The sequence below is a fragment of the Suncus etruscus genome, chromosome 4, assembly GCF_024139225.1.
Source record: "Suncus etruscus isolate mSunEtr1 chromosome 4, mSunEtr1.pri.cur, whole genome shotgun sequence".
In the NCBI taxonomy this organism is placed as follows: domain Eukaryota; kingdom Metazoa; phylum Chordata; class Mammalia; order Eulipotyphla; family Soricidae; genus Suncus; species Suncus etruscus.
The window spans coordinates 1,688,146-1,715,370 of record NC_064851.1 but is presented as its reverse complement, the minus strand read 5'-3'; the positions used below and the strand labels follow the sequence as shown (position 1 = coordinate 1,715,370).

The following is a 27,225-nucleotide window of genomic DNA, read 5'->3' as shown; positions in this document are numbered from 1 at the left end:
TCACTTGCAGGTGTAGACCTCGGTGCGCTCGCTGCAGGTGTTGCACTTGACGAAGCAGCACCAGTGGAACTTGCAGTTGCACTGCCACACCTTGGTGTACTGGTGCGTGTTGTAGCCGCGGCCGCAGCACATGGTGTGGCAGCCGTCGCCGCCGGGCGAGGTGCGGTTGCACAGGCGGCCGCGCGTGCCCACGCTGCCCGTGGCCGCGTCCTCCTCGCAGTAGTTGGGCGACTTGTCGATGTACACCAGGTCCGTCTCCAGCGGCTTCTGGAAGCTGCGCAGCTGCTTGACGCGCAGGAAGGTGGGCTGGCGCAGGCGGCTGGCGCGCACCACCTCCACCTGCACGGCCGCGTGGTACTTCTCCTTGAGCAGGTGGCCCACCTCGCGGAACTTGGGCAGCGTGGTCCAGCACGTCTTGGTGGTGCAGGAGCCCGACACGCCGTGGCACTTGCACTCCAGCTTCATGCGCTCCTCCAGCACCTGCGGGCGGGCGGGCGGCACGGCCGGGGGGGCGTCGGAGGGCGCAGCGTCCCTGCCGTCGCTCCCCCGGCTCCCGCTGGTGGCACGCCCCGGGGCCCTGTCCCTGGGGAAACTGAGGCTGGAGGGCAGAGGGTCCCGCCAGGCTCTGCACAGACAGCTCACAGGACCCCTCACTGAGCCATAGGAGGGACTCGGGGAAAGGTGGCACAGGAGGGGTGGGGTGGTGGTGGTCAGGAGGTTGCAGCACCCCTCCCGTCTCCTCCCCCATCTCCCACTCGTGGCACCACCCCAGGGCCCCCCGGGGAAACAGAGGCTGGAGGGCAGGGCATCCCGCCACGCTCTGCGCAGACAGCTCACAGGATCCCGGGCTGAGCCATAGGAGGGACTCGGGGAAAGGTGGCACAGGAGGGGTGAGGTGGTGGTGGTCAGGAGGTTGCAGCACCCCTCCCGTCTCCTCCCCCATCTCCCACTCGTGGCACCACCCCAGGGCCCTGTCCCTGGGGAAACTGAGGCTGGAGGGCAGAGGGTCCCGCCAGGCTCTGCACAGACAGCTCACAGGACCCTGGCCTGGGCCATAGGAGGGACTCGGGGAAAGGTGGCACAGGAGAGGTGGGGTGAGGTGAGGAGGTGGGGTGGTGGTGGTCAGGAGGTTGCAGCGTCCCTCCCATCACTCCCCCGGCTCCAACTGGTGGCACCACCCCCTGGGACCCCGGGGAAACTGAGGCTGGAGGGCAGGGCATCCTGCCACACTCTACACAGACAGCTCACAGGACCCTGGTCTGGGCCATAGGAGGGACTCAGGGAAAGATGGCACAGGAGGGGTGGCTGGAGGGGCGGGAGGGGGATCGGGAGGGCGCAGCATCCCTCCCATCACTCCCCCGTCTCCCACTGGTGGCACCACCTCAGGGTCCCCCCTGGGGAAACTGAGGCTGGAGGGCAGAGGGTCCCGCCAGGCTCTGCACAGACAGCTCACAGGACCCTGGCCTGGGCCAGGGGAGGGACTCGGGAAAAGGTGCATGCCCCCACCTTCTGGCCTGCCTGTAGGTAGCACAGAGCCTGGAGTGTGGATTGAGCCTTAGGATGGGGTGGGATGCAGGGGCCTGCATGCGTCAGTGAGGCCCGAGTGTGTGTGTGCGTGTGTGTGTGCGCGTGCGTGTGTGTGTGTGTGTGTGTGTGTGTGTGTGTGTGTGTGTGTGTGTGTGTAAGGGTGACCGGCAGGCACCCCCTCCCCTCCCAGCCCTGCCGCTGTTGTTCTTTCTCTCCGGCTCCTCGGGCACCTGCGACTGGCCCAGCCGCTGTGTTTTCCTTAGGCCCGGCTCGGAGGCCCCGCAAGGCGGTTCCCAGAGCCAGCCCTGACCCCAGGTACTCATTTACCCAGATCGAAAGGCCCTGCCAGCCCAGCCCGATGAGAGATGGGGAATCATTAGCCGCCGCCGCCGCCGCCCAGGGGCCATTTGTCAGCTGTCTGGGTGCCCGCCGGCCGCTCCCTCAGCCCTGGGACCGCCCTGGCCTGGCCCACAGGCCGGAAGCAGAGCGTGAATGAGCCACTTGGTCCCCTTCTGCACAGGGCACTCTCAGGTATATGAATGGGGCGGGGGGGGGGTCAGGGCAGGGCTCTGCTCCCCTGTGCAGGGTGCCAGGGGAAGAAAACAGTACTCTCAGGCCTCAGGAAGCACTTGGATCTGGGGTTTCAGGGCCTGGTGACAATGCTATGGGCTGTCTGTGTGGAACGGGCTCCCACACCCCCGGCCATCCTGTCACCTTCATCCTATGCCCCATTTCACCTCTGAGGGACCACACAGAGCTCTTCTCCCCATTGCTGAGCCCCTGAGCACCCCCCACATCCCAGGTCACTGGTGCGGGTGGGGGGAGGGATCCAGGTTTGAGATTGCAGACCAGGGGGTGTCCAAACTCAAGCACCCTCATCCTTGCTGCCCAGGGCATCCAGAAAGGCCTGGGAGGGAACCCTGAACCCATGGCTGAGCCCCACTTACTCCCCCCAGCCGGCAGATGAAGCTTCTGAAAGGTGAACTTTCCGGCCCAGCTCCCTGCTGCCCTGAAACCACCCAGAGACTGGTCCAAGGACATGAGCACAGAAAAGGGATAGGCTCTAAGAACAGTGCTCAGTGGAGGGCACTGGTGCTAGCATTCCCCACCCTGCACTGGGCTTCTAGATCATGGACCCATCCTTGGACCCTGGGGCAGGGAGCCAGCATCCCCTGTGACCCAGAAGGGACCCCCCCGGCCTGGGAACAGGGTTGAGCCACTGGGAGGGGGATGGCGTGTCTCCCCAGGTCCATGACAATGAGCCGGGGCCCCCATGGCTCAGGGGCCCCACCAAGTTGGCTCTGTTTCTCTCGGGGCTGAACCAGACATCCCAGAAGCTTGGGGTTCCCCACCCCAGACCCAGAGATGCTTTCCCCCCACTTCCTGCTGCTCCAAAGGCTGCAAGGACTTGAACCCGGGTCTTAGGACCAGTACAGCTCAGTGGCGCCCAGGGGTTCCTCTAGGGAGGCTCTGCGCTCAGAAATTGCTCCTGGCAGGCTCGGGGGAACTTATGGGATGCTGGGATTTGAATCGCCATCTGTCCTAAATCTGCTGGGTGCAAAGCAAATGCCCTACCGCTGTGCTACCTCTCTGACCGACCCATGGAGCTAAGATCTTTGTGCCTCTGCTCGGCTCAATCCCCTGCCCTGCACCCCTGCGGTGCCACCCTTGTCATTGCCTCTGCTTCTCTCAGCTCCACTGTGCACAGGGGTCACCACCTCCTCCAGGAACTCTTCCTGTGCATTCCCGGAGCCTGTGCTCTCCTACCTTTCTGTCTCTGTCTTTCTCTCCTCCCCACCCAGTTCAGGATCAGCATAGACACGGCAGCCTGAAGGTTGGGTGAGGAAGGGGGCAGACACATGGGGGTTGCCTGGGGGGTGCTGTAGAGACAATACTGCCCGGCCTATGTGGTGCCCTTCAGGCCCTGGTCGCTCCCCAGGCCGGGAGCCACGTTCCGCTCAGCTGGACGCTCTATCTCGGCCATCTTGCCGCCGAATCTGGGGCCCTCGGCGCCTGCGGAACAGGGCCTGGCCAGCCCAGTTTCTTTCCCACTGCAGGGACCCCACAGGGGATGCCCCTGCCCCATCCCCTCAGGGAACGTCCAGGCCTCCTCCCCCAGGAAGCCTCTCCAGATACATTGGTTCTGCCTCTCCTTCTTTCCCCTGGGGATAAGAGCAGGGAGCTGGGGTTGGGGGGCCCTGGGTATCTCCCCGCTCTACCAGCCCAGCCTCCTGCCAGCTAGAGGCATCTCTCCGTCCCCATTCCTGCAGCACACCAGCCTCAGTTTCCCACCTTGAGCACGGCAAGGCCAGCCTCCGAGCGCAGCAGTCAGGGGCATCCGTGCCTGCACCCAGGGGTGGCCAGCTGCCCCCAGAGCCAAGGTGTGAGTGCTCAGCATGGGTGGAAGGTCGAGGCAGACCGGCACCCCATACCTCCCGCCTGCTGCCAACCAGGCCCACCGCCTCCTGCCAGCCCACCATGTGTGCCCACTGCCCACCTTCCTGCCCGCCTCGTTGTTGTGCAGGTTCATGAGGCGCCGCGCGTTCTTCTTGATCTCCCTCGCGTCCACGAAGCGGCGGGAGAAGTCAATGCCGTAGCGCACGTCGGCCGAGCAGCCGCCCCACTTCCAGCCGTCCGCCTGGCCCGAGTAGCCTTGCTTCTCCCGGTCGCAGCCGCAGTTGCTCAGGTTCCCTTGGCTGCAGGCGGCCGTGACGGCGTGGGCCACGCCTGCCGCGGTGATGGCATAGGTGAAGGCGGCCTCGCGGCTCCCTGCGGCGACAGGACGGTGACAGGACGGCTTGGTGAGGCCCGGGCCAGCAAGCAGGAACCTTCGCACGGGTTGGACGGGCCCTGCACGCGGGCTGAGGGGCAACGCTGGGAGAAAGAAAGGCTGCTCCGGCTACTCCCTGCTCCCCACGGCCCAAGCCTCGATGGGGGTTGCAAGGCCTTCCCCAAACTACACAGGGCCCAGTTTGTCACGGTCAGGTCAGGCCAGTCTCACCCTCCAGGCCTGGCCGCTCCCCCTGCTTTCCCACGCCTCTGACTTCATCCCTCAAAGCACTGTGCCCCCCTCCTAGCAAACCTCACACGCGCCCAGCACTCGCCTCGTCTTGCGAGAGAAAACGTGCTCCCCTTTTGGTGCCCAAATCTAAATGACTTTGCACGTCCTGCTGCAAGGCGGCCTCCTCCAGCCAGCCTTCCCAGAGTGCCAACAAGAAGCCGTGAATTTCGGGCCCAGAGAGATAGCACAGCGGCGTTTGCCTTGCAAGCAGCCGATCCAGGACCTAAGGTGGTGGGTTCAAATCCCGGTGTCCCATAGGGTCCCCCGTGCCTGCCAGGAGCTATTTCTGAGCAGACAGCCAGGAGTCACCCCTGAGCACCGCCGGGTGCGACCCAAAAACCAAAAAAAAAAAAAAAAAAGAAGCCGTGAATTTCATCTCTGAGGCCCCTCACAGGTCGAGGTTTTAGTTTCTGGAGGGCCATGGAGTCACTGCTGGTCCTGGCTCCCAGCCCTGCCTTCACCAGCCCAGCGGACCCTGCATGGTGCCCAACCCAAAGGCCAATGAGTTGGGGTCGCTCAGTCTCAGAGAACCGAGGGACCGCACAGGGCAGCAGGAAACTGAGCCCAACTTCAGGAGTCTGAGAGTGGGAGAGCCATTGGGGGACCTGGAAGTTGGGACCCTGGGGCTTGGGGAGGCAACACGGGCTCCTAGGCAGATCAGCCCGACCTGTCTCTTGGGCAGGTGAAGTCAGAGAAGCTACCTGGAGGAGGCGGCATCTTCTATAGGGTCTTGATGGGGGGGGTGAGCCACACCCAGCGGCGCGCAGGAGTCACTCCTGGCAAGCTCCAAGTCACACTTGTATTGGCATCATAAGGGACCAGAGCGACACTAAGGCAGGGAGGGCGTTTCCTACCACGCTGCCAACCAGCCAGGAATGGGAATAGGGTCCTGAGAGACTGCCAGGAGTGATTCCTGAGCGCAGAGCCAGGAGGAACCTTTGGGCGCCGCCGGGTGTGACCCAAAAGCCAAAAAGTGTGACTCAGGCCCTGGGAGGATGCGTAGGTGGGAGTGTGTGGTGCAGGTGTGTGGTCTGTGACTGTGTGAGGTGCCTGCGTGTGTCACAACAGCTGTGGCGCGATATGTGTGGTGTGTGTCCTTGTGCACGGCATACACATATGTGTGTGACATCGTGGTGCATGCAGCCATGCTTTCACATGTGTCTATCGAGGGACAGAGCATACAGGTGTGTGGTCTATGTACAGTACATGTGATGCATCTGTGTGTGTGGTGTGAGAGCACACACGGTGGGTGGCGTGATGCTGTGTGTCTGGTACATGTGTGCAAAGCCAGGGTCTGGACACCCCTGGGACGGAGGCTCTATTTGAGTAACCAAGCTGTGGACTTTGCTCTCAGTACTCGGCAGACAAGGTTCTGGAACCTTCAGGAGCCGCCAGTGGGGTCCGCAAAGTCTCCTGTCAGCATGAAGCTGGGTGCCCCAATTCTGCCTCTGCTGCCACTGGCCCTTCCCCCCTGACCCAGGAGACTCGGGGGCTCTGCAGGGTCTGGAGGGTCCGGAAGCAACAGACAGTGAACCTGGCCATGAGGGGGTCCTGGGACCCCTGGAACTTGCCAGCCACATCACCCAGCAGAAACAGGAAGGCTGTGCTCAGGACACACCTGGAAAGACGCCCACTCCTGCCCTGGCAGCCTTGCCCAAGGACCTGCCCTCTGAAGGCTGGAGAGCTGGGCAGGCCCGGGCACTGGCTCTGTGAGCAGTAGGCCAGCTTGAGCACTGTTGGGGCCACCCGGGAGCACGGAGCTTGTGCTTCTCTCAACACAAACCCCAGCACCAGCCAGAGGGTTGGCTGGATGGACTTGTCCCCTCTGCCACTGTTTCCCACTTGGAGGGATGGGGACATCAGACTCCGGCTCTGCGACCCCACCAGGACCCCGCAGGGATGCCCCTTTCTCGAGCCAGAGCCAGGGAGAGGGGCCGGATCATGTCCAAAGGGCAGGTCACACTCCCCAGCACCCAGCACCCAGTGGACATGTTTAAGAAGCCGTGGTGCCCTCCAAAGGTGCTTTTTCCCCTTCCCTGGGGGAAATGCCCGTCTGGAGCACTGTGGGGAAGCACTGAGCCTCCGGTGCTGAGCCAGTCAGTCTGACCCGCAGTCTCCTCCCAGCCCAGCCCCATCGGTGCTGGGTCCTGTTCCTGGTGCTTCATCCACAGACACGGGGACCACAGGCTTGATAACCAGGTTCTTTCCCCAAGCCTCACTTATGCCTCATGTGGTCATGGGGAAGGATCCGAGCACAGCCAGGCACACGGGACAGGGCATCTAGGACACGCAGCAGAGGCAGGGCCAGGGGTGCTGAGGACTGCTCCAGCCCTGCCCTGGGAGGCTATGAGGTTCCCTGCTGGGCCCTGGAGCTGCTCTGGGTGACTGGACCAAGCCCACTAAAGCCCATGCTGCAGGGGAGGCTGGCAGGGTCCCTGTGGCTGTGGGAGCTTTTTGGGGCATCTCAGCTGGTAGGCAGCAAGCCGGTCACCACACAGGGTCCCACTGGGCTCCCAACACCTTGTGACCTGCTTCCCACCTCAAGAGCCAGGCCTGGGTTCGAGCAGGGGTGAGTCCTGATGGCAGAACAAGAGCTGCTCTGGGAGGAGACACAGCGGCGTGGAAGGGCAGGGCCAGCGTCTAAGAGAGGGACAGCCCGGCTAGGACACTGGGACAGTGTCCAGAGGGAGGGACAGCCGGCTGGCCAGTGTGGAGGGGCATATCTGCTCTTTGGGGTTTGTCCCCGCAGAGGCAGTGGGGGGTGACATGGGCACCCCTGTGTGTCGGAGGGCTCCCAGGTGGAGGTGTCTGTATTTGCTCATGATGAGGAGTTGCTGGGACTTCACAGAGCAGGGCCCCCCACCTTAGGAGTCGGGATACAGCAGAGCCTCTGGGAGGTGGGGCATGCTATTGAGAAAATGGGGGGGCTTTAAGGGGAGCATGCAGCTGTGGGTCAGGAGCACTGTGGCACGTGCACAGGGAGGAGAAACGGGGGACCAACCTGAGGAACCCGGGGAGGTGGGAGCACCCCGAGTCTGCTCTGGGATCCCCCTCGTTGGCCTGATCCCCAACCACCAGGGGGAGCTGAGGGCCCAAGTGAGCGTTTCCGCCCATCATTGCCTTCAGCCTCAGTTTCCCCATGCGACTGGCCTGGCGGGCTGCATGCTGGGCTTCAGAGCCAGTCAGAGCCCGTCCGGCAGGGGTCCGGAGTCTTCCAGACCAAGGGCTGGCCCGGTGGACATGCTGGGGTGATGGGGACACTGGTGACAGGACACTGCTGGGTGCCGGGTGTGTGCCCAGCTCCTCCGTGGACAGGCTGAAGCCCAGGGGTGCAGTGAGAAGCCCCCAGGACTCCACAGTTCCCATCATTGAGCCGTGCCTGTGTTCGCGTCCTGGACAGAGGGCTACAAGGGGCAGGGGGCAATCTGGGGAGGCTTCATGGTGTCCTCCAACCCCCACTTCCTGGCCCCTGGCCCAGCCTGAACTTGTCGAGGGTCACTTGATCCTGTGGTCGACCCAAAGCACTTTACTAAGAGCCTAAATGAGGCCTGAAATATGGTCCTTCGTGTGCACCCCTGAGGAAGCAGAGCCTGAGACCCGGCCAGGCCTGGGGCTGACATGGGTGTCTCCTGAGTCCATTTCTGGCTCTGTCAGGGAGCCGTGATGGCCCTGGGGTCCAGGCAGCCCAGAGATCTCATCACCCATCAGCAACAGGCCCCTGGGCTGAGGGACAAGTGGGGGGACATGAGAGGAATGAGTCTGAGAACAGGGTGCGCTGGCCAGTGTTGCATTGCCGTGTGATGCTTATGCTGTATGTTAGTGGACACAATTGTCTCTGTGATGCATCACTGCACATGTGTGTGTTTATCCTGCATATGGTTGTGCTCGTGTGTGTTCCATGTGTGAGGCGTGTGCCCACTGGCACTGCCCCGAGAGCCCGTCCCTGGGCCTCTGCTGCCCCCTGCCCCATTCCTGCCTGTCCCTGTCCCGCCCGGTGCTGACTCAGTGTCTCAGTGCTAGGCTAAGCCCTTCGCTGCCGTTGTCATAAACAGACTCTGGAAAAAGTCCTGCCAGGCCCCAACACGCCGGCACGCCCGCACCCCGGGCTTTGTTCTGACCCAGCTCAGCCCTCCCAGCCTCAGAGTCAGCGGGTGGGTCCTGCTGGGGTGGTGGTGGCAGGAGCCAGGGTGGGCAGAGCTGGTCCCTGTGCCAGGAGTGGTGGCCCACAGCCCTCCTGAGGAGACTGAGTCTGTCTGGGAAGGAAGACTCTGGGGCAGTGCTCCCTCACCAAGCCTCGTTCCAGGTACAGTCCCAGGTGCAGGTGGACTCTTCCCTTTTGGGGTAGGGACCACTGGGTCCACCGCATGTCCTAAGCCCACCACGTTCCCCTCAACCACTGTCCCTGCTGTCCTGGCCACTAGGCCCCTGCACGAAGGGGAGGACATGGCAAAGAGGGTGCACCCTGGGACCCGGGTCTGCAAGGCAGAGGGACACACCAGAGTGTGGGCGCCTATTTGGCCCCAGAGCTCCACAGCATCTTGGGCTCAGGGTTCCCCAGCAGGGCGACTCACAGCTTACATGCCAGCTGCCATGCCAGCCCAGCACCACTCCACGCCACAGCTGTGCTACGTGGACTTGGCACCCCAAACTGGACCACCAGGAGGCAGCTGTGAGATGTCCCCACCCACCCATGTTCATGCTCTGACCACTCGTGCTCATGCCCCGTCCACCCAGAAGCCACCAGCAAGAAGCCCCGCCCACCCACACTCATGCTCCGCCCACCAAGGAGGCAGTTTGTAAGATGCTCCGCCCACCCAGGCTGCAGGACATCTGTAGGACAGTCCTATGGAGACCTGCCTCTGCTCAGGGTCTGCCTGCCTGTCATGTGGCCGGCAGGGCCCCACCTGCCCAGCCATGACCATGTGCCAACATGCTGGGGGCTGGGACACTCCCTTTACCACAGAAGCCCCCAGATCCCGCCTGACACCTTGGGGTCACCTACATGGTCCAAAGCACAAAAAGAAGGTCATTCATTTCCTTACTGACCTTCAAAAATCTCCCCTCGGGGTCTCTGGGACCCCCGTGGCTTAGACTGGACAGCACAGCCTTGACATCCGGTCCCACCCAGACCTCGTCACCAGATTCATGATCAGGACCCAGCATGGAGGGACCGACCCTGGGGAGGGGGGCACTCGGGGCTAGGCCTGGCCATCTCTTCCCAAGGTCAGGGCTGTGAGCCCCCCATCCGTCCGCCCCAGGTGGAGCTGGCCCCAGGGGGCCTCTCCTGGGTTCCGCCTGCGTGAGAGTGGCAGCGGTCGTGCAGCCCCATGAGGCCCCATTAGGGCCACCCCTATGCCTGGTCATGCCCAGGGCAGCACATGATGGACTTGGCGTTCCATGGGCGCTCGGCTGGAGGGGCCCGAGGCTCCCAGGGCAGAGGGTCCCGGGGCTGGACTGGGCTGGGCAGGGGGCGGGGAGTGTCTGGAGGGCATCACGGGCACAGTGGGGGTAGGGCATGCTGCGAGAAGTCCCTCAAATGCTCAGAACCTTCCAGACCTTCTGCATTCCTGGTGTCCAGAGTCCTAGCCCTGCTCCACCACCTTTTGGGCTCTCCTCTCAGTGCTCCCAGAAGCCCCGAAGAATGTTATCGGGCCTCCGCCTTCTGTCCACGGTGGCCTTCGGACCCAGAACACGGGATTTGCCTCCCCCTCTGCACGGAGGCAGGCAGGAGAGCTGAGGGCACTTTCAAGCCTGAACAAAACTCAGTTCTGCTAACGGGAGAGGTGGGCCGGGACGGGCAGTGACACAGTGGCCACGAGCCACCCAGAGAGATGAAGAAACACATGGTGGGGGTGTGGGGAGCAGAACAAGGAGCCCAGGGTGGGTGGGGACACCTGCAGCGCAAGGTCACCCCTGCAGGACGTGTGGGCAGGAGTGAGCTCCCCATCCCTGGAAGCATCCAAGCTACTGCATCAGGTGGAAGAAGCCATGCAGGAGGTCGTGGGTGGAGGGAGGGTCTGTCTCCATCATGACCTGAGGCTGCAGGGAGAGCCCGAAGGGGACGTTTCACCCCCCCAGGATGTCCCTGCCAGGGCCCTTCACTAATTGGCGTCACTCTTGCCGCTGCCCCACCCCCATGCCCCGGGCACCTACATGCCCTGCAAAGTGCTCTCGAGTCCTGGCAGAGTCTCAGACCACCAGCACAGCACAACTATGGGGAGGGGAGGGGGAACTCGGCCCACTCTGCCTGTGGGCGGGGCCCGAGAGCTGAGTCCTCAGGGTGGGGAATATACGAAGCTGCAGGGCGAGGGGTACAGGCCAGCGGGATGGGGGTGGGGGTGCATCTCCATTGGTGGTGGTGGGGGGCTTCCAGGATGCAGAGTGCGGGAGAGCATGCCTTGATGCTGAGCTGGGAGTGCGTAGAGGTGGTGACACAGCTGGGAAATTTGGGGTGCAGGACAGGGGGGGACTCTTCTGAGAGCTGAAGTCAGCCTGGGGCGAAGGTTCGCCAGAGAGGGGGGGCGGGCTGGGTTCTCAGGGACCACTGCAGGGCTGGGAGTGAAGGAGACAGTAGTGGCCTGGCCTGGTGAGGTCAATGAACCAACCTTAGGATTTGGGGGCCTGAACAGGAGACAGAGGGTCTGGGGGTGAGGTAGGGGGTTCAGCCACCTCAGAAATGCTCTGAGGAGCCAGAGCAAGAGCGCTGGCCTTGCACACAGTTAACCTGGGTTCGATCCTCGCATCCCCTAGAGTCCCCTGAGCTAGGAGTGATTCCTGAGCGCAGAGCCAGGAGGAACCCCTGAGCGCCGTTATGTGTGACCCAGAAGCCAAAATAAGAAATTTTCTGAGCCCGGAGAGATAGCACAGCGGCTTTTGCCTTGCAAGCAGCCGATCCAGGACCAAAGGTGGTTGGTTCGAATCCCGGTGTCCCATAGGGTCCCCCGTGCCTGCCAGGAGCTATTTCTGAGCAGACAGCCAGGAGTAACCCCTGAGCACCACCGGGTGTGACCCAAAAACAAACAAAAAACAAACAAACAAATTTTCTAAAAGTAAGGGGGTGTCCAGGGGCCCTCAGAAGCAGGGACTGAGACCTGAGTGGACCCAGGAAAGGGCACCACCCACTGTGGACAGAGCAGCCTCCTCTCACCAAATGGTCCCTGACTTTCCTCACTGCTGGCCCCAGCCCCCATGTAGCAGTGAAGTGGCCGTGACCTGAGGCTCACTGATGGCACTGACTCAGTTTCCCCAGCTGGGCTGAACAGAGCTCATGTATTCAGGGCGGGGCAGGCGCTGGGGCAGGCACTAGGCAGGAGAGGCAGAGGAGGGCGGGGGTGGGGGCTCCCAGCTGGCACCTGGAGGGTGGGGCCTCTCCTGGGTGGTGGCCCCCCAGGAGGGGAGGTGCCATGCTCTGCCAGGAGCCACCCACAGGCAGCTCACCGCAAAGGGGCCCCGGGGCTCCCCGTGCCCTCCCGCCTGCCCCATCCAGCCCTGCGAGGCTCACGCTGGCCCGCGGCCCGGCAGCTGCGCTCCGTTCCGTGTGCCCAGGGAAGGAGGCGAGGCCGTGCCCACATGCTGGGGGGCCCCCGGTGCCCGTGGGGGGGTCTGGAAGGAATCACGGGGCACCTCAATTTATCGCCCTGCACATCTGACCCCACCAGGGCTCCGAGGGGCAGGTCCCAGCACAGTTCTGCCCTGGTGCCTGGGCCCCCCATCAGCTCAAAACAAAGTGAGTCCCAAGTCCTAAGGCAACTCCTGGATCCAGGTGGGGTTCTGAGAGTCGCCCCTTCCCCTCAAAACCAGGCCAGGCCCCCCCCACCTCGCACTCAGTGCAGGGCTACAGGGCATCGAGACTCCACCCTGTCCTCCGCCCCTCCGGGCCTCCTGCCCAAGCAATTCTGAAACTCAGACACCCCTGCTAGAGCCGGACTCTCGTCACAAAGCCCCTTCCCTTCGCAAGCTCCGGGATCCGGGCGGTCACGGGGATATCTGGCACCCCATAGCAGGCCTCGGGGACAGTTCAGTCCTCCCACAGCTGGAACTCCGGATCTGGGCCTGCTTTTGCTCCCAGCTCCTGGGTCTGCGTCCCCATAACACACACCTGCCCACCTCCATCCAGCTCATGGGGGAACCAAAAGGGGCTTGAGGGCTGAGGGCTGAGGGCTGAGAGCTGAGACGGTCAGGGGCCAGAGAGACAGCAGAGCGGGAAGGACGACCTGGTCTGTCTCCGGCATCCCATAGGGTCCCCTGACCCCACCAGGAGTGGTTTCTGCGCACAGTCGAGGAGCACAGAGCCAGGAGTGAGCCTTGAGTACAGAGCCAAGAGAAAGTCCCGAGCACAGAGCCAGGAGTGAGCCCTGAGCCCGGCAGCTGGGCCCCACACAGGAGGCTCTGCAGAGCAGCAGGGGGTGGGGCCGCCCTCCCTCCCTGCGCCCCAGGCCCTTACCTACTCGCAGCTCCTGCCCGAAGACCGTCTTCTCGCCCAGGGCCGAGCAGTTCCAGCGGCCGAAGCGGAACTGGTGCTGACACTCGTCGATGCCCATCTGTGCCCCCTCCCCGATGACGATGATGGCGTCCGGCCGGCTCTGGCAGATGGCACGCTGCCGCGGGGCCAGGCCCGGGATCTTGTTACAGATGATGTTGGCGCCCAGCGCCACCACGGACGACAGTGCCCTGCGGGGGGACGGGGGTGAGGGGCGGCCGCACCCACCTGTCTGCACCCTCACCCCTCCTGCCATGGGGGCCCCCTCGGGCTACAGAGGGTGCCCCCAGCCCCCAGCCCCCAGCCCAGCCCAGCCCAGTCGTCCTTTGTTGTGAAGTCTCAGCAACACCTTAATGACACTTCAGGGCCAGAGAAACAGGACCCATAGGTCTGGGCTGCCCTGGTCCCTGTGAACCTCCCTTTCCATGTCTTCCTCTCTCCCTTCTCCTTCTTCCCTCTCTCTACTTCTCTCCCCACTCTCTGCACATCCTCAGGGGACATTGGACTGTCCTCTTCCCAGGGTTCTTATGAGTGAGACCACTTTGTTGGGACCTTCGCCCCTTGATCCTCGGCTGAGTGCCTGGGCCAGGGCAGTGGGCTGTATGGTCTTTAATTTTTAGCTTTGGGGTGGCAGCGGCCACTTAGAAGGGGGGGTCACTGGCCACCAGCCACTGGGTTTCCAGCAGTAAACGGGGTGGCGGGCAGGTGAGGAGGGCGAGGCCCCGCCCAGGCCCCAGCTTGGCCACCTGCCCCCCTCCGCAGCCCCGGCACTGGTGTTTTTCCAGGGATTGTCTCCGAGTGCCCTGAGCCCACTGCACGTGCGGGGACCCAGGCTGACACCCAAGACCCAGCCCGCCCGCTAATCTTCCCAGACCCCCCGGGTCCCCGCGGCACAAAGGCGGGGAAGCCAGCCAGGGCTGGGAGCGGGCTGGAATCCGGGGAATTCAGCCCAGGGTAACTGTAGAGCCCCGGAAAACGGAGCTGGGGAAGTGAGAAGGATGGGAACCAGTGCCCAGCCGACCCGGCCTGCCATGCCAGGGCTGAGCCAGGAGTGGGGGCCAGGAGGGACCCTCCGCCCTGGGGTGAGCTCCCGCATCCCCTGCCCAGCCACCGGGTGCACCTCCGACCCCTAACCTCCGAGGGGCACCAGGATGGGCACAGGGAGCCCGGGTCACTTGGGTCCTGCCTGACAAGTCTGTCCAGTGGGCGCACCCGCTGCTCAGCTGCATCCTGAGCCCATCCCAAGCATGGGGACACAGGGCTCAAGTTGGCAATCACAGGCCGGGTGCACAGGGGGCCCGGGGCGCAGTCACCACATGACTCCTGAGCACGGCCAGCTGGAGCACCAGGGAGAGCTTCACTACTGGGTGTTCTGCCCATGGGAGCACCGTTGTTGGGAGCACCACTTCTAGGAGGAACAACAGGCTGGACCATGTCTAATAAGGACACTAGGAAGGCCACCGCTGATGAAAGCATCAAGAGGATCAGTAACCCCGAGGAAATGTTTCCACACACAACAGAGAACATCATTGGTGGGAGCACTACGGATGGGAGCAGCACCATATACATGGGAACAGCTCTGAGGGGAGCATCAACAGCTGGAGCACCACTAACGGGAGAATCACCAGCTGACGGGAGGACCCCATGCTGGAGCACCACCAGTGATGGGAGCATCACCGATGAGCCCTTCACTGCTGGGGGGCCTACTCACAGGGGCAGTAAGCTTCACCCATGGCCCCTCTAAAGAAACATCAAGGTCCCCTCCAGGACAGAGAAGACAAACAGGGGATCAGACATGGTGCAGGCTGGTTGGACTCAACACATCTTCCCAGTCACCAGCTGCTAAGGGGCAAAAGTTTGCACCTGTCCAGCAGCCACTCGCAGGGGGGAAACAGGAGGCCCAGAGCCACCCTACAATCTGGGATAATTGGCAGCTTGGTTGGGGGCATGCTACAAGCACCCTGGGCAGTCACCCTCCCCCCAGATGGACCCTCCTCTCACCCCAAGGTGGGGAAAGCCCTCTCGGTGGGGTTTGGGTCTCCCCGCCCCCCCCCCAGTGCCCTGCTAGGCTAAGTGGTGGCAGCGCAAAAGGGGCGTGGGGAACCTGGGTTCAGACACTGCCTTTTCCATGGAAAATCTGCTCCCTGCTCAGCCCCGCAGCCCAGGGCACAGGGCTCAGGCAGGGGCCAGGGTGGGCACAGCACGGGCACGGCGTGGGCACTGCGCGAGCACGGAAAGATCCTTGGCCCAGGTCCAGGCATGGGAGGGAGTGGAGAGGGCAGGTCTCAGACCAGCGTGGGCAGGTGGACACTCTGCCCTCCCCTGCTTGGCCCTGGGTTCGAGCCACCACTGGGCAAGGTGCTGCCTGAGCACCAGGAAGGGCCGGAGGGGGAGTGGACGAGCCCAGGACTGAGGTTCTGCAGGAACTGGGGGAGCCTCTCGGTGAGATTTCAGATGGGCACCCCTGATTTCCCGGAAATGCTGGAGGAGCAGACATAGGTCCTGGGTGTGACAGCTCTGTGGCAGGACCATGGCAGTGCCCAGAGATCCTGGGCCAGGGACTCACGGGACCCCTAGCCCAGCACCCGCTGCCCCAGCCACTCACGGTCCCAGTCGCCCACCCTAAAAGCCAGCAGAGGGTCTGCACGTCTCTATCTGGAACCGAGTCCCATCCCCCAAGGACGCCGGGCAGGAGGGGAAATTGGGCAACAGGGAAGACATGAGGCCCCAGAAAGTGTGGGTTTCCTAGGAGATGTGGCTGGAGGAGGACATAGGGGTCCCCGGGGTGCCTGTGTGGGTGACGCAGCCCCACGCTGACCACACACAGAGCTCTCGGCCTACCTGGCACCAGCTGCTGCCACCCAGAAAAAAATCTTTGGAGAATTGCTACATGCAAGGCAAGAAGGACCCTGCCCCTGTCCCTGAGGCTCAAATGTCACCTCATCCAGCCAGAAGTCACTGCAGCCCAGCCCAGGGCCACCCTCCTGGGCTCTGCACCAAGCGACACCTGCTCTGAGCCTCGTCCACTCAGAACTGGGCAGCCATGGGCAGGCCCCTCCCTAAGATCCCTGAGATTTCACCATGGCACAATGATACACGATGTGGCATGTGTAGTGTGTCATTGCGTGTATATAATAATATATAACAATATATATATAACAATAACAATATATATAACAATATAACAATATATATATATATATATATATATATATAGCATGCAGCGTATCTAATGAAACGCACGGCTAGGGCTGTAGTCTAACGTAAAACATGTGACACACCTTCCTGCACCATGCATGACATGTTCCTGTGTCTGTGTGTTCCTGTGGCTGTCCCGTGGAACACAGAGTATATTCCGTGCCGTGCATGTGAGTTACATGCTCTGTGTGACCAACATTATGTGTGCAAAATAAAACACTGAGCTCTCTGCTGTGTAATGCAGGTGCCGTTGTGTGATGCAGTGGGGACCATATGGCATGATGTAGAACATGCGTATGGGAACACATGTGAGGTACAACACATGACGGGAAACAGTGAATCATGCAGCATCCCCAGTGTCGGGCACCACCATCCGTGCTGTGAAATCTGCAGTGTCCTGTGTCTCCTCTCGAGGTCTCCTGGTCCCTCAGGGCCAGTGCTATTGGAAGCCTTCCCCGAGGTCCCAGGGCTGGTGCTCTGTCCCGAATGAACCATCAGGGCTCAGGGTGACTGTCCCCACACACTCCTCCCAGGGGACGAGGACTTAGCAGGGTGGCTCTTCTGTGGGGGAACCCAGGAGAGGGGCCCAGTCCCCCAGCCCACTGAATACCTGAGACACAGGGCCTGCCTGATCCCTGCCTCTTTCTGCCTGTCGGTCCCCACATACATGCCCAACTCCATGCCCCACGACAGATCTACAGGACCCTGGGAGGGACACGCCAGGGACACGCCAGGGCCCCAGACATGGTCCTGCCCACACCGCTACCCTCACACCCTAGCCCCACCTCTGCACCCTCACCAGCTCTCGAGACCCCCGCAGAGACCCCTCAGATAGCCCAGGCCCCTGCTCAGGCTCCCAAAGTTCTTTTGGGGGCTTCCTGGACAGTGATGCCCGCCTGCCATGAGGGCTACAGGGTCGGGGACCCCAGCCCAGCCCCCAGGAGCTGGTCAGATCTGTGGCTATCTCGGGCCGTCCCTGGCCCTGGGCCTGCTGCCCACTGCCCCCCTCCTGGCCCCAGGCGGGCACTTTGTAATTCTTCCTTTTCGGGCATCCTCCAGCAAAATATTTGAAGAATGTTCTAATTATCTGCGATCAGCCGGGGAGGCGGGCCGGGTCCACTTAGGCAGAAAGGACTCAGCAAATCCCCCCAGGCACCACCTGCTGCCAGCATCCGCCGCGCCCGCTGCCCGCAGCCTCTTCTGCAGGTGGCACGGGCCTTTGCGGCCAGAAATGGGTCCCACATGACTTTAGCATCAGCCGGATCCCACGGAGTCCTAGGAGGGAAACCGAGTCAATGCCCTCAGCCGTCCTCTCGGGACACGGCTGGGCAGGAAGGTGTGGAACGGGGCAGAGCTGGTCCCAGCCAGTGCCCAGGGCACTGCCAGCTCACGAGCAACCTGTGTGCCTGAACCTATCCGGCCCTTCCTTCACCAGGGCCTCAGCTTGCCTCAGTTCAGGGCAAAGAGCCTGGGGACACCCCCAAGCCTGAAAGAGGCATCCCAGGTCTGTTCTGAGTTCTGTTGGCATCTTTAAAATAGATGACTGAAAGGACAAGGGTTGGGCTGGGGGACACAGAGCGAGGCATGAGAGGCCCCCGGTCGGGTCTCTGTACCACGAGCATTGCCCTTCACACAGCACAGCCGGGCAGTTGTTATTTATTATTTTGGTTTTTGAGTCACACCCAGCAGCGCTCAGGAGTTCCTCCTGGCTCTATGCTCAGAAATCGCTCCTGGCAGGCTCGGGGGACCATATGGGATGCCAAGATTCGAACCACCAACCTTCTGCATGCAAGGCAAACACCTTACCTCCATGCTATCTCTCCAGCCCCTCTATGTTTTTTTGTTTGTTTGTTTGTTCTTTTGGGCCACACCCAATTGATGCTCAGGGGTTATTCCTGGCTAAGCTCTCAGAAATTGCCCCTGGTTTGGGGGGACCATATGGGACGCCGGGGGATCGAACCGTGGTCCTTCCTCGGCTAATGCTTGAAGGCAGACACCTTACCTCTAGTGCCACCTCACCGGCCCCTCTATTTATGTTTTTTTTTTTTTTTGGTTTTTGGGCCACACCCAGCGGTGCTCAGGGGTTACTCCTGGCTGTCTGCTCAGAAATAGCTCCTGGCAGGCACGGGGGACCCTATGGGACACCGGGATTCGAACCAACCACCTTTGGTCCTGGATCAGCTGCTTGCAAGGCAAACGCCGCTGTGCTATCTCTCCGGGCCCTATTTATGGTTTTTTTTTGTTTTGTTTTGTTTTTGTTTTTTGGGTCACACCCGGCAGTGCTCAGGGGTTATTCCTGGCTCCAGGCTCAGAAATTGCTCCTGGCAGGCACGGGGGACCATATGGGGTGCCGGGATTTGAACCAATGACCTCCTGCATGAAAGGCAAATGCCTTACCTCCATGCTATCTCTCCGGCCCCTATTTATGTTTTTTAATATGCCCATTCTGGGCCAGAGCAACAGTACAGCAGGGAGGACATTTGTCTTCCATGTGGCCAACTCGGGTTTGATTCCTGGCATCCCATAGGGTTCCCTGAGCACTGTCAGGATTCCTGAGTACAGAGCCAGGTGGAACCCTTGAGCACCACTGGGTGTGGACCCCCCCAAAAAAACCCACAAAAATTAATTAAAATAAAATAAAGCAACAAGCTTCTTCCTCTATTGGTTGGTTACAAAGGCCGGAGGGGCTTGGGGTGCAGAGGCAGGCCCTGGAGGGCAGCTCACCCTGAAATCTGCTCCCAGTCCAGATACAAGACTGGCACTCCTGAGTGACCAGCCTGTGGCCTCCCCCCACATACTGCAGTTGCCTTAGAAGACTCCACTAGGAAGTCTTGGGGTACAGATGGACAGTGATCCTTTGGGAGGCCCCATGCAGGAAGTGCCTACTGGGAACTGGGCCCTTCTGGGTCCTCCCTGCCATATCCCTGTACCTCAGTTATCCACTTCCTTCGGGCGGGCCCAGGACGACCTCCCTGGAGATTGCCAGGTTGGCCCATCTGCCCACCGGCCAGTATCGCACCTGCAGAGGGGCAGAACACCAGGCTACACCCTAGGGTGGCCCTGCACTCACCCTGCCCACATAGCTGGCATTCCTGGCCTGGCATCTGGGGACCCACCCTAGCACGCAGCCAGGAGGCCCCGAGAACTGGGCCACAGACGAATCTGGCTGTGCTGAGGGTGCAAAGCTGGGGTTCCCATCACCCCTCGAGTCACTCCAAGTTAAGAGTGTTGTGGTGAATCTGGGGGACTGGACAGTCCTGAGTCCCCATGACAATTCCTCCATCCTCAGGCACCTACACTTCTGACTCCAGAGCCTTTCACTGAGTAGCCAGGCCCACAGGACCTGGCCAACCACTCTTCCTGCTTCCTCTTCCAGGCAGCCTTCTCAGGCTTATTCTCTGTCCTCCCTGCCAGGGGCCTGCAGTCAGAGTTGAGCAGCTGCTTAGCCATGCTGAGCCTTCATGCTTCTTTGAGAGGCTCCAACCTTACTTATGCTATGAGCCCAACCTCTCGCCCTGCTTCTGGGTGGGTCCCCAGTGGGGATAATGACACCCAGAAATGCCAAGTCCCTTGAACAGCACAGCACGGTGAGAGACCCCGAATGCAGCTGTAAGCCTGAGCTGGGACAGAGGACACAGGGGTGGAAGGAAGGGGCAGCCGGAGACCTGTGGCCCGGTGGGACATCTGTCGCCCACCCTGTATTCTGGGCCTGCTCAAAGCCAATCCCTTCCAGGAGCAGAGGAAAATTGGGGAGTCACTTGGCGGGCACAGTCACGCCCAGCCTGGAGCTGGCAGCTCCCAGGCCGAGGGCAAAAGGGGCTCCTCAGTGCCCCGGGCAACCTCCCCATGGGTTCCCCGGATGTTCTGAGCCACTGAGGGGCACGGGCTTTTGCTCCCCTTCTGTGTCTGCCACCCTCTACCTACTGCTGGAGCAGAACCAAAACCTGGCAGCAGCATCCTGCATCCTGTTCCCCTGCACACCTCACCCTCCACCCCGCTCTCTCCATCCTGCACTCCACGCCCCATTGGGGTGAGAATCAGGAATTCAGTGCCAGGGACCGTGGCCAGCTGATCCAACGGAGCCCCACCCCCTCAGGGGGCACTGCAGTCTGGCACATGCCCCATCTGGGCAGCTGGGGCACAGGATTAAACCTGGACGGCAGCAGTACAGCAGAACAGACGTTGACTCCTGGGGAGGCCCGGGGGGAAACTCTGGTAGGATCAAGCCAGGAAGCCCAGAGTTGGGGCATCAAGAAGTTGAGAGGGAGCTGGAGCGGTGGCGGGAAGGGTAAGGAGTCTGCTTGCCGGCACTAGCCTAGGGTGGACCATGGTTTGATCCTCCGTCGTCCCATAGGGTCCCCCAAGCTAGGAGCAATTTCTGCGCGCAGAGCCAAGAGTAACCTCTGAACGTCACCGGGTGTGGCCCAAAAACCAAAAGAAGTTGGGAGGCTGGAATCAGGCATACAGACCTGCAGTAACCACCCCCGCCTGGAGCCCCACCTTAGCCACAGCAGCTCAGAGTCTGGGGCACTCTGGACAGGGAACCCCAACTCTGGCCTCTGCTCATAGACGGGGACCCATGGAGGTTCCTGGAGAGGGGCTTTGAGAGGAGCACTCTGCCCTCAGCACCAGCAGTGCAGAGTACCGCACTCTCAGCACCCAGCAGAGACAAAGTCACCTGCCCTAGCCCAGCCCCCTCGTAGCTACACCCACAAAGTAGCCTAAAGCCCCGCCCACCGCGGCAGCCCCACTGGACTCCCTCCCACAATGACCACGCCCCTTCGTGACCACCATGATCCTACCTGAAGCCACGCCCACCATGGCCATGCCCAGAACATTCATTTATTTATGTAAATAATCATATACATAAATATGCCTATGTATTTATACATGTATGCATGTAAATGTATACATAAAATATACCATATAAATAAATACCATGGCCATGCCCCTGGACACGCCCTTCAGCTCCACCCACCATGGCCCATCCAGAAGCTCCGCCCTTAGTGGCCCCGCCCACAGGCCCCTCCCCTTGACCGTGACCACGCCACGACCCCCCCAGGTGTCCCTGGAGCCCCGTCCACTCTGGCCACATCCCAATGCCCTCCCTCTGCTCTGGCTGTGTGGCCCATTGGCTGGGAGGGTGAAGAAGGGCGAGGGGTCCCTGGAAGTGAGGCTGCCTCAGTGCCTGCTCCACACCTACTCTCATGGGCAGCAGGTGGACAGGCCCCAGTCCCTCCAGGTGGCGGTGGACTTGGGGTGGGGTGACAATGGGGGGGTTCCCTGGGGTCCAGAATTTAAGAGTCAGCTGGGCCTGTGCATCCCGGCTCCCACCACCACTACTTCCAGCCCTTGCCCCAGCCAGGTCACCCCACTCTACCACGGAGACTGGCCTTCTGGAAGCTCCAGGCATCTCTGTCTAGAGACACCTGTAGAAAAACAGCGCCCCCCCATCTTGAATGCCTTCGGGGCTGGAGAGCTCCCTGCTTCCCTCCCTGCTTCCTTCCCGCTCAGCGGTGGGCACCGGGGCCCCTGTGAGGGGTCCAGCCTCTGTCGGGTGGCCGAGGCCGAAGAAGGAGGCGCACCTGTGCCCACCCCCACCGCCAGGGCCCCACAGAGGACAAATGGTGGTTTTGTCCTTGGCGGCCCGCGGCCGGCACCACACAATGACCCTTTCATCCGGCCGGGAGCCGGCCCCGGTTTCATTTGCCGAGGAGGCGTCTGGTCTGCTGTCCCCTTGCTGGGGGAGGGGACGCCGAGCCGGGAGAGCCAGACCCCCCAGACTACACAGAGCAGGGGCCCCTCTGTTCGTCCATCTGTCTGTCCGTCTGGGAGGAACAAGACCTCGGAGGTCGGGACGGGCCACAGATGACCCTTTGGGTCCCTGGTCTCCATCTGAAGGAGGGTGGGAGTGTCCAACGTGGATACCAGGCTCCCCATCCTCTCTGCCGCTTCCCCCAGGACAAGGGTGAGGCTGGGGGAGGGAGGAAGGGGCGTATCCGAGTCATGGGGTCCCTTTGGGGCCACACGCAGACATCAGGCCTGTTATCAGGGTCTCAAAAGTCACCCCCTTCGGGCCGGAGCGAGAGCACAGCAGGGAGGCATTTGCCTTGCACGTGGCCGAACCAAGTGTGATTCCCTGACATCCAATGTGGTCCCTTGAGCACCACCAAGAGAGATTCCTGAGCACAGAGCCAGGAGTAAGCCCTGAGCGCCATTGGGTGTGGCCAACACAACAACAACAACAACAACAAATAAGTTAACTTCTTTGGGGTCACCCCCTCCCTTAAGCACACCTGAAGGAGTTTCTGCTCAACAGAGGGGAGGCTTCTCTCAGGCCAGAGTCGTGGGTGGATCTCCAGTCACCCCCTTGGCCTGTGTCCAGCCCCAGCCCCTCCATGATCCAGTTCATCTCATGCCCCTGTTAACTCAGGCAACTCCTTGTCACCCTACATCCTGGCCGGGAGTCCCCCCTCCAGGAAGCCCTCTGATACATTCCCTCCCCTTCAGAGAACTTAACACTTTTTTCCAAAGCACAATCACCCCGACTCTTTGTCACTGTCTGGTCCCCTCACTTCCTGCCTACCAGACTAAACTCTGCTCTGTTAGATTCTCACAGCCAACCTGAGGTTAGGGAGCCCTCAACGACACAACACCCCGAAGTGGCTGTGCTGGGGTGTTTCTCCAGGACACAGGCTCCAGCGATGTGCCATCCAGGGTCCCTTTAGAGTTTCTGCACCTCATACCTGCCTGCCCCAAGGGTCAGAGGTCATTCCTAGAAGGTGCCACCCTTCTAGTATGCCGCGATTTCTAATTCATGTCCTAATTGTCTCCAATCCCTGAACTCTATCCTGGACCTCAAAATGGGGTCTCGGGGCCCTCTCAATCCCCTGCCTGGTGAGTCTGCAGAGGCGGAGGGTCCCGGGTGCTGAGGTAGAGGTAGAGAGAGGTCCCACGGATACTTCACACGGCTCCACTCACTCAGGCCCATGGCTGGAAGCTGTTTCTCTGGGGGCGTCCCCACACCCCGCAGCCCTGCCGGGTCCTGCCTCTGAGCCCCCAGAACCCCGGGTGCCCGCACCAGCAGCAGAGGCGCAGGGCCAGGGCCAGGTGGTGGGTGAGTAACCCCGGCCTGTGACTCAGCGCCAGCTAGAGAAGCCCTGAACGACCGACCAACCGGAAGACCTGGGATCGCGGCAGCCACCCCACATCTGGAGGGGCGAGGCCGGAAGGGACCTGCCTGTGGACGTCAGAGCCCGGCTTGGTTCTGGCATGAGGCCCGGGCAGCCCCCCCCCCACAGCTGGGCCACCCCCGGCAGGCACAGAGGCACCGGGACGGGCAGCACAACTGCACCGGACCACAATCCCGGAGTCCAGGGTCCCGCATGGGAGGCTTCTGGAAAGTTTTCTGTGGGGCCTCACCTGCCCCTGCCCTTCCTCAGGCCCAGCAGGGCTTTTCCCTGGGCCTTCCTGAGGCACTGAGGGACGTTCTTAGAGACTCAACACGGGTCAGCCTCCACACCCGCAAGTTTCCGCAGCATGCACGCACTTGAATACTCACACACATGTGTATACGCACATGCATCCATACACAATATACCCACACAGTTACACATACACACATATGTCCACTGTACATTTCTCATGTGTACACGTGTTCGTATGTATGCGCACACACTCATACATGCCATCTTATGCTCGTGGACACACACACACCCAACCCTCGTCACACACAACTCCCACTCACATGCCTTCGCACACACTAACACTTTCATGGCGCTCCTGGAGGCCACCTTCTCCCCAGCGGCCAACAGGGCAGGGAAGCCCCCCAGGCGGTCCGGGCTGGCCCTGGGGTGCCCCTATGTGGGGCAGGGCAGAGTCTGCCGTCTGCCTTGTTGCCCCGCCAACCCCCCCCCCCAGCCCAGCCCTGGCTGGGGAAACTAAGCCGGTGAGAGCTGCTGCCAGGAGCGTCTGCCAAGCAGGCTGGCACTGCGCTGGGGGCGTGGGCACCGGCAGCCCGACTAACGGCCCAGCCATGGGCCTCCAGGACCCAGCGTCAGGAAAACCACCTGCCTCGGAGCCCCCACTTCCACCAGCTCCCCGGCCCCTGGCCTGCCTCCTCCTCAAGGGCTCTCAGCTCAGCTCAGCGCCTTACTTACTTCAAACTCACCCCGTCACCCGGTCCCGCCCCCGCTCACCTCCCCAATAGCCCCAGACCTCAAGCAGCTGGCCCCAACCGAGCAGAGCTTGCTGACTGCAGCAAGGCTTGCCCATGGGGTGGGGTGGGGGCGACTCCTCGCCTCTCACAGCGGAAGGGGTGTCCAGCACCCCCAAGTCCCTGGAGGGAGGCCAGGAGGCAGGACGCGACGCGCGCCGGCTGCGCGGGCACTTGAGTCCCCAGCGCCGGTGGATGGATGGACGATCGCATCGCGCGGGTCCCCAATTCCGCCCGCGCCCCGGCTCTCCCCCCTAGCCCGGCCCGGCCCCGCCCCGGCAACACCACCGAGCGCTGCCGGGGCTGCCCGCCGGGCTTGGAGCGCTCCTGCTCGGCGCGGACCTTGTAATTATGTCCCACAGCCCGGGAAACCGCCGGCCTCGCAGCATCTGGCTGCGGCCGCGAACTTTTGTTTCAAGATGCGCGACTATTTATAGACGGAAAACGGGGAGGATAGTAATTTCCTAGGAGCTGGAGGAGCATTGGCCGCGTCTCTATTAAAAGGGGGCTGGGGGCGCGGCCATTTATTAGAGCTGCGGCCGGCGGGCGCGCGTGGAGGAAGGAGGGCCGAGGCGGGAAGGGGAGGCGCGCGGGAGCGGGGAGGCGGTGGGTCCCCACCCACCACCCCCGCCGGTCGCATGGAGGCGACCCTGGACGTGGCCCGCGTGTAAAGGAGGGGTGTGGGGAGAAGGGAAGCGGGAAGGGGAGGGAGAGCGGGCTCTGAGGTTTAATCAGTAGCATCCAACTTCGATTCCCCTCAAACGGCGGTTCCATAAATCAAACTGCTTTTTCAAAGCCCAGGCCAGCGCATATGCGTCCCATTAGGAATCGGGGCGAAGCCACCGCTGGGCCCGCCCGGGAGTACCCACTCAGCTCCTTGGGCCCCCGACAGGCCCAGCCGGGAGCTGGCCCCGGACCGACACCCACGCCGCGCACAGCGTCTTGGGCCGGACACCTAAGCGCGCGCCGGCTGCAGCCTTGCGCGCTGGGGTTCCCCGCGCCATCCCCCGCCAGGTGAGGAGCCGGTGGCCTCCGGACCACGGTGGGAGCCCCAGAGTGTCGACAGCTGGGGAGCTAGCTGCCCGGTGAGGCGCAATGCGCACGTGTGTGCTCTTGTGTGTGTGTGTGTCTCTGTGTGTGTGTGTCTGTGTGTATGTGTGTCCTTGAACGCGAGCGGGACAGCGGGCGTTGCGCGGTGCCCTGTGCCGGGTAGGATGGACCTTCTGGGCTTCGATGGGCAGCACGAGAAGGGAGCTTCCCCCACCCCTGCTGCAAAAAGCTCCCCACAGACAACGCCATTCCTAGCCGGGTACCTCTGTTCCGCGCGCCCTCGCGCTCTGAGAGCACAGCACGGCCCGGGGTCACCCGGGGAGGCGCGGCGGCCGGGCCTCCCCGCTCCGTCTCTGCGCCCAAAGCCTTGACTGTGTCCTTCTCACCTGGGCTCCAGGCTTTCACTAAGCCCGCGAGGAGACCCAAACCGGCCCCCCCCCCCCACCACCACCACTCCGCGCTCAGGGGTTCCCTGCGCGCCCAGCTCCTGCGCCGGGGAATTGGGAAGCCAGCCGCCCGCGGCCACTCACAGGTAACTGCCGCTGGACAGCAGGAGGAAGATCTGCGGGCAGTAGACGGACAGGAGCGCGCGCCGCCTTCTCTGCAGGAGCATGGTGAGCGGGCGCGCCTGCTGGGGCCGGGGCTGGCCGGGTCCCCGCGCACTAGGGCGCCCGCCCGCCTTGGCCGGGGTCTCCGGGGCCCCGCATCGCGCTCACTCGGGCTGGGGCTTCAGCGAGCGAGCGAGCGCCGGGGCCGGGGCGGTGGGAAGGGGGAGACACAGCGGGTGCGCCCCGCGCGCCGTCCGGCTCTCGGTCGTCCGTCGAGCCGGCTCTGTCGCTCGCTCGCTCGCTCCGGCTCACGACGTCTCCAAAAGTCTCCCCAGGCGCGCCGCTGCCATTGGACGGGCCGCTCCGACGTCCGCCTCCTCCGCGGGCGGGTTTTTCAAAGGGGAGGCCGACCCGAGCGTGTGGCGGGAGCCGCCCCCGGGGCTTGCCAAAACGGCCTTGGCCCCGGAACGCTCCCCCCACACCCGCCCCAACTCCGCCGAGCCCAGCAGAACCGCTCTGGCCTGCCCCGGAGGGTGCGTCTCCGTCTCCGGGGAGGCACCGCGGGGTAATCGCGCGGAGGCGGGGGCTGCTGGGGGGCTGTGCCGCGGGGGCAGCGCGTGCCCCGTCCGAAGCAAGCGCCTGCGTGCGCCTGGCAAGCGTGGGGACGTGGTGCCCAGTGCGGCTGCCCTCGGCCTGTTGCGTGCCCGCCTGGTAGGGGGCCCGCACTCAGCGCGCAGCCCTGCGCGCCTTCCAGGCAGGGCTCACCTGCGCTCTTGCGCACTGCAGTCCCTGCGCCTGTCCCCGGGACAGGAGAGGGTCGTTGGAGAGGGTGGCCGGAGGAGAGGGGGTAGAGGTGGAGACACCCCACCTCGACAGGTGCACATGGTCCCCCAACCCCGGCTCCCACGGTCTTCTTCCTTCCATGTTCGCTCTCTGAAGCTAAGGCTAGAAACCCTCTGTTGGTTGGACACACTTTTCTCAACAGCCTTCCTGGAATTCTCCCCACCCCACCCCCCACCCCGGGGCCACTCCCAGCTGGGCTCAAGGGACCCTGTGGTGCTGCGGAGTGAACGGAGGGAGCCATCAGGCCTTGGATTCCCGTCCAGGCCCCTTCCTGGCCTCTTTCCCGCGAGTTTTCAGGGTTTGA

General features: G+C 62.5%; 1 protein-coding gene across 1 annotated transcript; it reads right to left on the bottom strand.

Moving 5' to 3' along the window:
- On the bottom strand, window positions 1–26,346 carry WNT7B (Wnt family member 7B). Its single transcript, XM_049771661.1, has 4 exons — window positions 26,061–26,346; window positions 13,032–13,258; window positions 4,025–4,296; window positions 1–480 (listed from the first exon to the last, which is right to left on the bottom strand). The coding sequence occupies exons 1-4, from the start codon at window positions 26,141–26,143 to the stop codon at window positions 1–3; spliced, it is 1,062 nt and encodes a 353-aa protein (XP_049627618.1). The 5' UTR covers window positions 26,144–26,346.
- Between the last annotated feature and the right edge of the window lie 879 nt (window positions 26,347–27,225).

Bases quoted from the DNA above. Each gene is read 5' to 3' on its own strand.
- WNT7B (XM_049771661.1), bottom strand. From the start codon at position 26,143: ATGCTCCTGCAGAGAAGGCGGCGCGCGCTCCTGTCCGTCTACTGCCCG. The intron at 13,259-26,060 runs GTGAGTGGCCGC...GTCCCCCCGCAG, and splicing joins CTGTCCAGCGGCAGTTACCT to GGCACTGTCGTCCGTGGTGG. The intron at 4,297-13,031 runs GTAAGGGCCTGG...CTGTCGCCGCAG, and splicing joins CGGGCAGGAGCTGCGAGTAG to GGAGCCGCGAGGCCGCCTTC.